At 40.4% G+C, this 14685-nt stretch overlaps 1 protein-coding gene across 2 annotated transcripts; it reads left to right on the forward strand.

Moving 5' to 3' along the window:
• Positions 1 to 1046: 1046 nt before the first annotated feature.
• LOC117303223 (blastula protease 10-like) lies at positions 1047 to 12537 on the forward strand. Of its 2 annotated transcripts, none has more exons than XM_033787365.1 (10): positions 1047 to 1155; positions 2934 to 3186; positions 4444 to 4576; positions 5823 to 5895; positions 7529 to 7720; positions 8370 to 8499; positions 9196 to 9318; positions 10498 to 10598; positions 10780 to 10901; positions 11978 to 12537. In XM_033787365.1, the coding sequence occupies exons 1-10, from the start codon at positions 1090 to 1092 to the stop codon at positions 12120 to 12122; spliced, it is 1338 nt and encodes a 445-aa protein (XP_033643256.1). In that variant the 5' UTR covers positions 1047 to 1089; the 3' UTR covers positions 12123 to 12537. The 2 variants fall into 2 exon arrangements, with proteins under 2 accessions (XP_033643256.1, XP_033643257.1); XM_033787366.1 differs by lacking the exon at positions 1047 to 1155 and adding an exon at positions 2143 to 2216.
• Positions 12538 to 14685: the final 2148 nt, after the last annotated feature.

Below are 14685 nucleotides of genomic sequence, written 5' to 3' on the forward strand. Positions count from 1 at the left end.
TACATTAGTACCCTTGGACATACATTTAAGTGCCCTTGGACTATATCCGTCCACAAAATCACTGCAAAGAATAAACAAACAAAATTAATTAGACGGTTTCGAGTGTCAAGCACTGGGGTGACACTCCTATAATGGTACGGGAAGTATAATATGACAATTTGGATGTACTGATGCCAGTAAGTTTACCAAAGTCAAAATGAACGTTTTTAAAGTAACTGCAACCCCTCCATCCCAGCCCCCCCCCCCCCCCAATAATAAAAAAAAATCGACATGCTTGACATGGTTTTATTTAAACAAAGGTATTATTTTGAAACAAAACAATTAATTGTCCTTAATTAACCTCGCTACTTTTAATTAAAATGAAGCTATTATCAATAGAATCTCTTTGTTTGGTAAATACTCTTTACGAAGACATACATTAGTACCGCAAACTTTTCTATATTTCTATATACATAAGTACCCTTGGACATACATTTAAGTGCCCTTGGACTATATCCGTCCACAAAATCACTGCAAAGAATAAACAAACAAAATTAATTAGACGGTTTCGAGTGTCAATCACTGGGGTGACACTCCTATAATGGTACGGGAAGTATAATATGACAATTTGGATGTGCTGACGCCAGTAAGTTTATGAAAGTCAAAATGAACGTTTTTAACTGCAACCCCTCCACCCCCCCCCCCCCCCCCACAAAAAAAACCACCCAGATCTCAACATCCAAAAAAACAAAACCCAAAGCAAAATACTCTCACAATATTCCAAAAATCGTCGGAGTTCCTCTGCGAAACGGACTGGACTACGTTCGTGTGCAGTCGGCTAAAAAATTACTTTGTCAAAACCACTGCTTTCGGCTCACAAAATAGTCTCATGTTTCCTTTGTATCGCCGCATGAAGACCCATGGTTGCGGATACAGCAATCCCCGCCTTCGTCGTTGGAATAATAGAATCACAAATTTTTACGGGACGTACCTCCCCCGGGGATAGCTTAGTGTTTGATCAGGAATTGTTGAAACTGTCAGCCAATAAAAGACCGCGTTACCATCACCCGGTCTTCATTAAGAAGAAGGGAGCCGCTAGAAGTAACGACAATGAAGACCTTGCTGATCACCCTGTTGCTGGTTGGGTTCACCCTCGCATTTGTCAAAAATCGTGGGGTAAGTCAAGAATCTATAGTCACTCCCATGGTGTTCACCTCCCTAAAGAAACCGTCTATTATTTTATGAAACTTAATCTCTTTAATAAGTTCTTAATTGTTATGGTTGCATTAAACCATGGAGGTAGGATTGTTAAAGCCAGTGGACACTATTGGTAATTACTCAAAAGAATTGTTAGCATAAAACCTTACTTGGTAACGAGTAATGGGGAGAGGATGATAGTCTAAAACATTGTAAGAAACGGTTCTCTCTGAAGTGACGTAGTTTTCGAGAAAGAAATAATTTTCAACGAATTTGATTTCGAGACCTCGGATTTAGAATTTGAGGTCTCGAAATCAAGCATCTGAAAGCACACAACTTCGTGTGACAAGGGTTTTTTTTTTCTTTCATTATTATCTCACAACTTGGACGACCAATTGAGCTGAAACTTGCACAGGTTGGTTATTTTGTGCATATGCTGAGATACACCAAGTGAGAAGACTGGTCTTTGACAGTTAAAGTTTGTCTTTAAAGTTGTGTTTGCTAATGTAAGGTCCCGACTGGTCAGAAAACATATAATTGTTTCTCTTTAATTAACTATATAGACGAGACTGGAAAAGTTTCCGTATGGCGCCACCACTTTTTCATTCGAAATAAAATAATATAGTATCTAATTTACCTGATTGATATATCCCTTTTTGTAAAAATGAGTGAAAAAGTGGTGGCGCCACATGGAAAGTTATCCACGAGACTCAAAATATTTGAATGTTGTGTCATTTTAAAAGATGGTTCACAAAAAAAATCCACCAATACATTAGTTTTACTATACCGTGGTCCAGTGGTTTAACCTACAATCCCAATATTGTGGGTTCGAATCCTACCAAGCAAACCGCAGATTTCACAATGACAAGAATGCCTATTGTCGTCTTGTAGTTACTGAATCACAGTTACTGGATGTGTTCAATTCTTCATCATAGACGTTAAACCAGTGTACTGTATGTATGAGAGAGAGAGTGCTGCCACCTTGGTGTGTATGTGGGATCCCTTTCTTGTGGGAGTTTGCAGAGTTCTCTTAAGGGAAGGTACAGGTTTAGTTATTACTCATAACAAATATTATCTTAAAAACTGACTTGGTAACGAGCATTGGAGAGGTGTTGATAGTATAAACCATTGTGGGAAACGACTCCCTCTGAAGGAACTTAGTTCTTGAGAAAGAGGTAATTCTAGCTATAGAAGTCTTTTATTCTTATCTGAAAGCACAAACATTCGTACAACAAGGGTGTTTTTCTTTCATCATTTTCTCGCAACTTCGATGACCAATTGAGCCCAAATTTTCACAGACTTGTTATTTTATGGTTATGATGGGATACACCAAGTGAGAAGACAATTACCAAACGCGTACCTTCATCTTAACTACATCTTAACAAACGTGATGAAGTTCGCCCGGCCCACATTCATGTTTAGTTTAACGGCTCACTGGTCATGGCGATTAAAGTGCACCTGGCTAGTAAAGTCGTGTTTAAATTACGTAATAAGTTTAGTATATAAGACCCATTCAACCTTGACTCGTGGTCTGATTCCTTAATTCGGGTGCGCCACCACAAGCCTGTAATACTAGTTTCTAATTTGAGTTGTGTTTAAATAAAACACCCTGTTGTTTGTGGCTAGAACTACGTTCAAGAAGAGAAACGTCTCGAGTTTCGATCCCTTGAACGGCACGGTTGAGAAGGCCAGCCCGTCCATTTAAGTCATCGTCTCGAAAAAGGGAGCCTAAATAGTTTGCATTATTGAAACCCCAGATGCGGGATGACTTCAACAGCAAAGCGGTGGAATTCCTGAGCGGGCGTGACGGAGAGGCTGCCCGGGCAGAGATGACGCCCTCCCCAGGGTGTGTAGAGGGTGACATGGAGCTCACATCGGAACAGAAAGATGTCTACTTCGCCATGAGGGAAGCCACAGCTAAGAACAGAGCTCGGGTACGGCGTGACGCCCAAGCCGCATTCTCTATCTGGCCGAACAAGACCCTCGTGTATCGGTTCGACGCATCACTTGGTTAGTCGGTCTTTATTCGTTGCGAAATCTTGACCAAATTTCCTTCATTGAGCTGATTAAAGGCAGTGGACACTATTGGTAGTTACTCAAAATAACTTATTAGCATAAAACCTTTCTTGGTGACAAGTAATAGGGAGATGTTGATGGTATAAAACATTGTGAGAAACGGCACCCTCTGAAGTGCCATAGTTTCCGAGTAAAGAGTAATTTTCCACGAATTTGATTTCGAGACCTCGGATTTAGAACTTGAGGTCTCGAAATCAACCATCTAAACGCACACACACCTTCGTGTGACAAGGGTGTTTTTTCTTTCATTCATATCTCGCAAGTTCGATGACCGATTGAGCTCAAATTTTCACAGGTTTGTTATTTTATGTATGTTGAGATACACCAACGGCTAGTCTTTGTCAATTACCAATAGTGTCCACTGCCTTTAAACTAAGCCGGCAACATTATGCTTACTAGTTGAAGATTTACCAGCCAAAATACCAGGTCACAAGTACACGTTGTGACTGGTATTCTGCTCATTTCTGCTAAGCAGGAAATTGTTTAACACAAATTCTGAATATGAATTTTGGTTGTACACTTACACCGATGTGTGTTAGAACTGTATACTCGGTACTTTCCTGAATTCTGGGGGAGGGGGGGGGGGTGAAATCACAGACATATTATTTGGGTGGGATTCGAACCCACGACCTTTGCCAAATTAGAGCAGGATGTCTTTTGACCACCATAAAACTCGCTTGGTCAAACAAAGGGAAGCTATTGACATATAAAACATTATAAGAAACAACTCCCTCTGAAGTAACGAAGTTTTTGAAAATAATATTTGAATCTGAGAAAGACTTCAGAACTTGAGAAGCCTAAGAAAGCACACAAATTTTGCAACAACGGTGTTTCCCATTATTTTCTCGAAACTTCGCTGACCAACTTGGCACAAGTTTTTCACAGATTTTTTTATTTTATGCATAATAATGTTTGGATACGCCAAGTGAGAATACTGGTCTTTGACAATTGTCAAAGGTGCCCAGAGGTCGATTTCACAAAGATTTAAGACTAGTCTTATCTCGACTTAGGACGAGTTACTCATCTTAACTTAGGACTAGCCACGTTTTTAGTATCTCCTAGGACTAGTCCTAAGTTAGGACTAGTCTTAACTCTTTGTGAAATCGACCCCAGTGCCCTTAAAAAACATTTCTCCTAAAAAATGTTACAAGAAGAGGAATAATGTAAATTTTCATGGGTATTTCGTTACAGACAACGGCATCAAGCAAGTATTTAGGGAGGCGATTGAAATCTACAGAGAGCATACGGGTCTATCATTTGAGGAGGCGTTTGATGACTACAGTGGCGCTATACATCCTCTGGTTGTATATGGACTCAACGACGGGTAAGAAACATTTCTTTCCCTCATTGATGCGACTTGTGCCATAGAGATTCTTTCTAACACACCATAGGTCATAGCTGTGTTATTCCTTTAAATTTGCTGTATAGTTTGTTTTATATACCTCATACATAGAATCCTGTTATCTGATTGGTTAAAAAATGAGTCATGGAAATAGCTGTGCCCCCACCCCCTTTTTCCATTGAGATGACGTCATAGTTGACTATGCCCTGGGCACGATCTAGCCTTGGCGTAGTGTGCCCTGCGGCTGCCCGGTGCGGCACGATTCGGCAACAACTATTTAAACATTTGCTAATTGCTCGTGGTTCGATGTATATTGATGGATTAATTTTTTTGTATTTTTAATATTTCCATTTTATGGGTTTAGGCCCTATATATTATATCTAGGTCGGTTGTTTCTAAGGTTTTGTCGGTTATTATTCGGTTTAATAGTATTTTGCCTCTATGATTTTAATTGGTCTTGTTTCTGTTTAGCCTTTTAGTTTTTATTGTTAGGCGCATAGAGGAATCTTTTATTCATAATGCGCCTTATAAATGCTGTTTATTATTATTATTATTAAACTATTGAAATAGTGAATGAGAAAAAGTAAAGCTTATTTTTCAGCTAGCAGAAAAGGAGATGAGTAGAAAAATGTATTTGCCTTGCACGTTTAATATACTTTTCTGACAGCAGAAAAGCAGAAAAGTAGGATTATACACTTTACACAAGACGTTCAATCTGCTGTTCTGCTATTTTGAGAGCAGAAAAGCAGATGTTCACTTTTCGACCTTCATCCTTGCTCAATACTGGTGTTGCGGCACACCATTTTGGCAAACAGTAAGGCAGAAAACCTCTATTGGGCCAATACTGGTTTTGTAGCTGCACACAATTTTTGTCAAAATGGTAACTTAGAAAACTTTGTACATATTGCTTTGAGGCTCTTTGTGCGGCACTACGGCGTTTGTTGTATAATGGTAGATTCACACGACAGAAATTTAACTGTGGTATACCTTGCATGGTTGTTAAATGAAGCACTGTTTGAAAGGATTGCAAGAAAACTTGGACAGCAAGACACAATAACATTGTTGTCCTTTCACACGAGGTACATTTTGTAAAATGTAACAACCATGCTACAATTTAGCAAGGGACCCTTGCTAAATTGCTCTCGTGTGAAAGGGCTGTTAAGTGTCTGTTATACACTTTCTCTGCCTTACATTTTTATTGCTTTTCTATAACATGGTTTTCGTATAGATGCTCCTCTTCTGTGGGTTACCGCGAACGCTCTGGCGGACGGATGCATCTTGAAACAGAAAAATGTGGAGCGGTAGGCATGCTTTTTTTAAAAACATTATTAATAGTGTATGGACATTATTGGTAATTTTCAAAGACCAGTCTTCCCACTTGCATAAAACAAGTACAAACAAATACATATTCATTTATAGAAAAAGAGAGGGGGAAAGTGATTAAGGAAAGGATCCAGAAAGAAGCGGGAAAATAACAGCCAATCACAGTTTCTATTTCAGACACAATATTGGTGGCTGTGAACCAATAGGAGTGAAGTGGCGAGGACAAAGGATGTTTGGTATGAAAGGATGGGTTACTGGACCATTAAAGGGGTAAATGTATTGTTCGACAACAATGCAGGGAGACATGAAAGGGTAGGATTAGAGCAGCATTATTCCTTTAATAGATATAATTCATTAAAGGCAGTGGATACTATTGGCAATACCTCAAAATAATTATTAGCATAAAACCTTACTTGTCAACGAGTAATGGAGAGGTTGATAGTATACAAATATTGACTGCTTCGAGTGCTATGGTTAAACCTATGACTCCCGAGGTGATCCCCGGAGCGTTCTATTTTCCCGAGGCGAAGCCGAGGGAAAGTAGAACGCTACGGGGATCACCAAGGGAGTCATAGTTTTTAACCATTGCACGAGTAAAAGCAGTCAATATTTGTTTTATAACACCCCAAACATTTATAAATACTGTACTATTATTATTAAGTTACAGACCTGAATGCTACAATCCACGGACGACGCGAATACAGATTGCAAACACTTTTACTGTGCTGCATGTAGTGTCGTGCAATCCGAAATGGTTACAGACTATTAATTTATCATCCTCGTACACGCAACGGACGTCTGGGTACTGCACGCCGTGTGCTAGTCTTCGGACTAGCGCATGGCAAACCGACGCACTATCACACGGCCGTCGTCTAGCAAAACTAAGACATGTCATGTGACGCGCTCTTAACCAATGAGCAGGCAGAATACTTGCAAGGGGTGTTATAATACAAAACATTGTGAGAAACGGCTCCCTCTGAAGTAATGTAGTTTACGAGAAAGAAGTAACTTTCCACGAATTTGATTTCGAGACCTCAGATGTAGAATTTGAGGTCCCGAATCAAGCTTCTGAAAGCACACAACTTCGGGTGAAACGGGTGTTTCTTCTATCATTATTATCTCGCAACATCGACGACCAATTGAGCTCAAACTTTCACAGGTTTGTTATGTTATGTATATGTTAAAATACACCAAGTGAAAAGACTGGTCTTTGCCAATTACCAATAGTGTCCAGTGTCTTTAATGCTGCTGTTACGGACATTACATTTTTTGGACATGACATTTGACTACCCTTTACATTTGTACAAAAGTCTATGACATTTGGGTTCCCCTCAATGTATTTTTAGTACCAGATAATTAATTAGATATTGTGTAAAAGATGCAGAGGAACATTTGACAGAATTTATCACAAATTTGGTATCTAGAGCACAAAACATGGCGTTACGGACATTACATTTTGATCGTTTCGGATTAACACTTTTGACCACACTGTTTTCTTTTAAGTTCATACTGTCTTCACTTTCTCGCCAAATATATCCTGTCTTCACTGAGCAACTGTTAATTATTATTTAAATGAATCGGTAACACTATTTCCAACACTACCCTCTTCAGCTTGGTACTATACTCCATGAGCTCGGCCACGCCCTCGGGCGTTTCCACGAGCAGACCAGAAGCGACCGTGATGACTACATCACCGTAATTGAATCCAACATCCTACCGGGATTTGAGCACAACTTCAGGAAGGCCGATCGACCAATACTTGCCCTGTACGATCTCCAGTCCATCATGCACTACAGTCGTGATGTATGTGTTTTACACACGTTTTATTATTGCCTGTTTGAATCATATTTGAGTTATTTTTTTTTTACACCGATATAGTTCAATGGGTCTCGATGGGTTTCCCAAGAAGTTGAGAGTACGAGTTAAGACGTACGGGTTACTCGTCCTAACTTAGGACTAGCCTTAAATTTTGACTAGCCCTAGCTCTTTGTGAAAGGACCCCAAGCCTCTTACAGGATGCGGGTAAATTTATCCATATTACCTTTAAAAAAAAAACCCCAAAAACACATTTTTATTAAGCGGGGACTATGGGGTATTGTTTGTGGTAGCACGATTGTGTAAAATCTCTTTCTTAAAGAGTGTTGGTTCTGAAAAGATAGTGGTTGACAATTCTCTTCTCATGTATTTTCGCGAGTAGTTTGAAAGATTTACAATAATTGAAACACAATCGTCGACTTTATTATTATAATAATAGTAATACTACAGAGCATTTATAAAGCGCTATTAAAGAGAGGGCTTTACGGGATGACGGGGACAACAGAATAAACGAACGATCTTTATTGGACTGGTTGTGGGAAAGAAAATGTCTTCATCGAAATCGCAGGAAGCTGTGCTCATTGGTCAGAATTATCTGCAAATTTCTAAATATTTCTGTTTTTTTTCGAATTGAAAGGCATTCAGTTTCGACCGCAGGTCATCAACGATCATGCCACACAATGCGAAGGATTCAGAGAAGATGGGCACACAACGGAGACTGTCTCGTCTTGACGTATTCACTGTTAACGCTGCCTACGGTGTGGATGGTATGTTAAGTATTAATGTGCGATGGCCGTATAGTATAAAGGGAGACTTTGGAACGCTAGGTGGCAGCAGACTTAACACCAGTTTTAAGGCCACATGCTCAATATGGTGGCAGCACAGTATATACACATACATATTGTAGAAAAACAGGTTTTCCCCTTTAATCTGTACAGCTGTTATTTCGATGTTGAAATTATGATACAAAAATAGTGTTTAATTTCTCATATTATGAGCATTGTATGGAATCTTGCCTCTTAGTCTTAGAAAGGCATGTGAATGTACGGGGTAGCAGACTTACCAGGTAAAATCATTTGTCATCGGTATTTTGTGCGCAAGCTTAGAACTACGTTGAGCTTTAAAGTTCAACTGTTTGATTAAACAGCCATGATGGAATGGGAGACTTTTGGGACGCTTGGTGGCAGCAGACTTACCAGGTAAAATCCATTGTTTTTTGGTAATGTGCGCATGCTCAGAACTACGTAAACAATGGAAATTTACCTGATTAGTCTGCTGCCACCTAGCGTTCTCCCACTGAGAACTTTCTTCGAATTGTTTTGCAATGGGGAGTCTAAAATGTTCTCAGATCAACAATTCGTTTGTAACACTTCACCCATATCCCACATTACACAAAGAACCCCCTGTATCCCCTCCCCTCATCATAATTCACAAAGCTATGTATCTCCCATTTGTTGATACAGCATTGTGTCCCGCCGACCTTTGGGATAAGTGTCAGCGTGGTGGAGTTCCTAACAAGCATTGCTCTTGCGACTGCCTGCCGGAATTTGAAGGCCCGTATTGCGAAATCGTCGTCATTCAAACAGGTACAAAGAAGCAACTACTGTTCTTGTTAAGTGTATTTTGTGTAGTTTTGTATCTTTGTATTGTTGAATCACCAAAAGCTCTCGAACTTGACACCAGGGGCGGATCCAGGATTTCCCAAACGGTTGGGGGGGGGGGCGTGATTTATACGTGGCGACTGGTAAAAGGGTGTGACTTTGTAAGTAGATGACTTTGTAAGGGGTTAGCTTTGTAAGGGGTGACTTTGTAAGGGGTTAGCTTTGTAAGGGGTGACTTTGTAAGGGGTGACTTTATAAGGGGTGACTTTATAAGGGGGTGACTTTGTAAGGGGGTGACTTTGTAAGGGGTGACTTTATAAGGGGTGACTTTGTAAGGGGTGGCTTTTGAAATGGGTGACTTTGTAAGGGGGGGAGGGGTGACTTTTTCAGGGGTTTACTCTATGAGGGGGTAACTTATAAGGGGTGACTTTCGTAGCGATTAAGGGTTGACTTTGTAAGGGGGTAATGTTGTCAGGGGTGACTTTGTAGGGAGGTGACTTTGTAAGGGGTGACTTATAAGGGGGTGACTTACCATGTCGCCCCCTGGCAAAGTCGCCCCATAGCAAAGTCGCATCCTACCAAATAAAAAAAAAAACCTTTCCAGAACCCCGCGATTTCTGCATTGGCCGATATCTATTGGCTTGCGTGCCTGAACATCTGGGCCCAATTTGATAGAGCTGCTGAGCACAAAAATTTAGCTTGATATTTCTTCCCAGGAAAAAAAAATCCAGGATTACCAACAAAATTTCGATTTCTTGCATATCGCTTATTACTGGTGTTCAGCTATTGTTTGCTTGACCTGAAAATCATGTGATAATATGTTTGGTAATCCTGTTTTTATCAAGGCAACAACTACATGCTAAGCAAATTTTGGTGCTTAGCAGCTCTATGAAATTGGGCCCTGATGTCTCACTTCGAGGCTCCTACAGATTTACCTTTTTCTAACTTGAAACGGACGGAGATTCGAAGTCCACTCTGACAAACTACGTATCATCAGAGTTGACCAATCATAACAAAGATGTGGAAAGCTTCGTCCAATGATATCATTGTGCATGTAAGACCAGTGCCTGTCTTTACAGGGGACCATTCTAATGGCGATAATGCGTATACATGGTGCGTGAATTATCTCTAATTTTCGTTGACCCCCCCCCCCCCCCCCCTTAGAATGTAGCGGCCACTACCAGCTGGAAGAATCGGGGCTTATTTCATCCCCAGGTTACCCTAATACCTACTCCAGCAACGCCAAATGCAGCTATGTCATCGAGGTAAGATTTAAAATAATCTGCCAAACAAAATGGTCACTGTCCCTGTATCCAATGAGTGCTAATTTTCATTGTTCGAAATAATAATAATAATAATTTTGAAGCCTTGTATAGCGCACGTATTTCACGAATATTATATTCCCAACCCCTCTTTTGTGCTTTCGGGTATTACTATGTTTCACAGTGTGCGAAGGACGAGGTCGTCCAACTGGACTTTTTAGAATTCTCCTTAGAGGGCTGGGGCTGCTTCTTTGACAAGATGAATATGATGACGGGCGATTTGGTTACAGAGGAGTACCCAGATGAGTAAGTATAGACTCCGTCATATGACGTCACAATACCCAAACAGCGCCCTCACTCTAGACTTGACTCAAGTCGCGTTCTCCGTCAACATGTGGTCTAAACAGGTTAGGGGAATGCAGAGCATCACAAAACAATAGTTGTCTGTCGATAGCACGGGATTGGGACTTGAGTCAAGTCTAGCCTCACTGAGGTCATGGAAGACGTACCTATCATTGGCTGAAAGTTATTATGGCACCAGCGTTGGCGACCAAAGCAAGGGGAAGTTTCACGCGTGTTCGAACTTCCAGAACTACTTTTGATCTCAATTTTGTTGATAGAGATCAACGGTCTTAAAATAAACCATTGCGAGATTCTGTTTCTTCAAATATTTTCAATTTACTGTGGTGGTTTGCGGTTATGAATTATTGTTTCATAATGTACGGAAATAGACCATTTTAGAAATATTATGAAAGTAAAAACAAAAACAAATTAAAGGCAGTGGACACTATTGGTAATTGACAAAGACCAGTCTTCTCACTTGGTGTATCTCATTATATGCATAAAATAACAAACCCGGCTGAAAATTTGAGCTCAATCGGTCATCGAACTTGCGAGATAATAATGAAAGAAAAAATCATCATTGTCACACGAAGTTTTGTGCGTTTAGATGGTTGATTTCGAGACCTCAAGTTCTAAACCTGAGGTCTCGAAATCAAATTCTTGGAAAATTAATTCTTTCTCGAAAACTATGGCACTTCAGAAGGAGCCGTTTCTCACAATGTTTTATACCATCAACCTCTCCCCATTACTCGTCACCAAGAAAGTTTTTTATGCTTATAAATATTTCGAGTGATTACCAATAGTGTCCATCACTGCCTTTAACAAAGGGGGAACAACGAGAATATGGCCGTGTTCGAATGGGTGACTACTTATATATGGCTACAAGGATAGGTGACACAACTCCTGCGTGTGTTTCCATCCGCACGTAAAACCCCTGAGAGCACATAACGACTAACAGACGCCAAAAGCCTACCCCCGTGTCGTGGTTTCGAAAAGGCCTGTACGTTATAACCCCAAATTTTCCCTCTATTATATTTCAGATATTGCGACGATAACCTGAAAGGAGAATCGGTGTTTTCCAAGAGCAATGTTGCATTGATGACGTTCGAGAGTGACGACATGTTTAACTACGAAGGATATCAGATATTTTACCACTGTATTCATTCGGACTTGGTATCAAAATAATTTCAGTACCTGCTGTGGCATTGGATTTCATCCCCCGGGCCCATGATTGTGTCCCCCGGTAAAGGAACCACGCCCAAAAAGGTAATCTGAAAATCGGTCGTCAAACTTAATAGAATTATTATTAATTACTATCTATATAATATTAGACATTGCGGAACAAGTCTTAATGGAAAACAGGTGGTGTCCAAGACCAACTATGCTTTGATAAAGTTCAAGAGTGACGACATGTACAACTACGATGTATATCAGATATCTTACGCTTGTATTTCTCCTCCAGACGTCACGGTTCCTCCTCCAGACGTGATATAAAAATAATTTCAATATACCTGCTGTGGCAGTTGATTTCGTCCCCTCTGGAAGCACACAATTTTGGGTGGAAGGGTGTTTTTTTTTCATTCAGTATTTTCTTTCCATTTTGATGACCAATTATTGAGTTAAAATGTTGTGCAGAATGGTGTTTTTTCAGAAGTTTTGTTCTTTTTCTTTTAGTATTTTCTTGCAACTTTGATGACCAATTATTGAGTCCATTATGTTCACCGATTTGTTATTTTATGCATGAGATAAACCAATATAGTGTCCAGATCAGTGCCTTTAAACATGAATAATTACGACTGTGCGTAAAAACAAACCTCAGACAAACTTGTCTTGAAGTAGTCTTGAGATTGGAACAGTTTTTGTACTGTCAGGTCTAAGGTTCTTACAGTGTGGCAGTTTCCCCAAACATGGACGCTACTGAAAAGTGGAAACCAGCATTGCTGAGCAGTGCAAAATATTCTATGTTAACTTATTCTGACCGCTGTAGAACAAGCAGTGACCTTAAAGTTTGCATTCAGTTTATATGGTGATGGAGAAAATAATTATTAAAAGTCTTCGTAGAGTAGCAATGAAATAACTAATTTGTCTGATTTGTGTGTTTATTACCATAGGCCATTGTTACACTTCATTTAGGGCAGTATGTTGCGCTTGCGGATCCTTTTGGACAAGGGACTGCGGTGGGGGATTGGGGGGGGGGTGCCTGATGGCAATTTTGCACGTAGTTCTTGTATGACAAGAGATTCTGCCGGTTCTCCAGAGATTATGTGCACCCGCCCCCCCCCCCCCCCCCCCCCTCCCCGCATCATACGGCGAGTTGTGTTGAATAATATTCGTCATAGCGTCCTCCTTTGACCGTGGGGTGGCAGGAGATTCTGTCAATGGCGAAATGTGTACTAGACAGGGCCCCTGTATACAAGGTTAAAAACAGGTCCCTGCAGCAGCCTCGCTAGCATGGGCAGCGCCGTATCGATACATCTCGCCACTCATGATCGAGCAAGGCATGCTGGGAAAAAAATGGCGCGTTGAGATCGATCACCCCTGGGAACGAGGTTGAGGTCCCTGCTGTCAGATCAGATCCACTGATTCCATTGGATACAATGATATCATTAGATACGTACGTGCTGGACTTGCCCCTCGTGGTCCTTAAACGATATTTCCCCCAAATTTGATGAGAATACTGGACTTGCCCCATTGTAGTTTTAACCCAAATGACATGAAACATCCAAATGAATGAGTAACAAGGCTAACTTACCCCTTGTATTAGCAAGGCTTACCCCTAGTGTAATTTTATTCCAAATGACATGAAACATATTAAATAATAATAACAAATTCTTAATAATAACAAATTCTTATATAGCGCATTTCACAATAAACCGTATCAATGCGCTTTACATTAGTCCCCTGGTCATTGGGCCAATCAGCTCCCATTAGAGAGTATACAGCCCCGAGCTGCCGTGGCGCTCCGAAAGCTTTTCATTCACAATATCAACCTCTACCCTCGCAGGTACCCATTTATACCCCTGGGTGAAGAGAAGCAATTACAGTAAAGTATCTTGCTCAAGGACACAAGTGTCACGAACGGGATTCGAACCCACACTCCGGTGAATTAGCACCAGAACTTGAATTCGATGCTCTTAACCACTCGGCTGTGACACTCTACTGAGCAGCATGGCTGACTTACCTGTAATTTTTAGCCCAAATGACATGAATCATCAAATGAATAAACATCAATGCTTACTTATAAAGCCCTGGTAATTTTATCCCAAATGACATTGAACATCCAAATAAATGAGCAGCAAGGCTTGCCCCTTGTAACTTTAGCCCAAATGACATGAAACATCCTAAGAAATAAACTGTTCTTCCGTTTTGCATCTTTTCAAGAAATGCCGAACCCCCCCCCCCCCCCCAAAAAAAAAAAAAAAAAAAAAAAAAAAAAAAAAAAAAAAACACGAGTAATACCCCCCCCCCCCATTAGTTTTGGGGTGTTAGAAGCTAACATTTCGATTTCACAGCCTTATTTTACTTTAAAATCGTGGTTTGATACACTGTGCGTTGGAAAGAAAAACGTTTTCCAAACTACTGTTTCATGTTAAAACGTGTGTAGTTTTCCCGATTTGTAAAACGAATTGCATGCAAGAGCCGTCGGAGCAATTACGTTTTGCAAAGCATTATGGGTACGGGTTGGCTATGTACAATCGTTAGGGGGCGTTGTTAAAATTGTCCGGAAAAAAAAGTCGACAGACGAGAG

This window comes from Asterias rubens, chromosome 19 (genome assembly GCF_902459465.1).
Source record: "Asterias rubens chromosome 19, eAstRub1.3, whole genome shotgun sequence".
Taxonomy (NCBI): Eukaryota; Metazoa; Echinodermata; class Asteroidea; order Forcipulatida; family Asteriidae; genus Asterias; species Asterias rubens.

What these genes read in the sequence shown, in the direction of transcription:
- LOC117303223 (XM_033787365.1), top strand. Translation starts at nt 1,090, where the DNA reads ATGAAGACCTTGCTGATCACCCTGTTGCTGGTTGGGTTCACCCTCGCA. An exon ending in GTATATGGACTCAACGACGG is followed by an intron (nt 4,577 to 5,822) that starts GTAAGAAACATT and finishes GTTTTCGTATAG; the next exon opens with ATGCTCCTCTTCTGTGGGTT. An exon ending in TCATGCACTACAGTCGTGAT is followed by an intron (nt 7,721 to 8,369) that starts GTATGTGTTTTA and finishes TCGAATTGAAAG; the next exon opens with GCATTCAGTTTCGACCGCAG.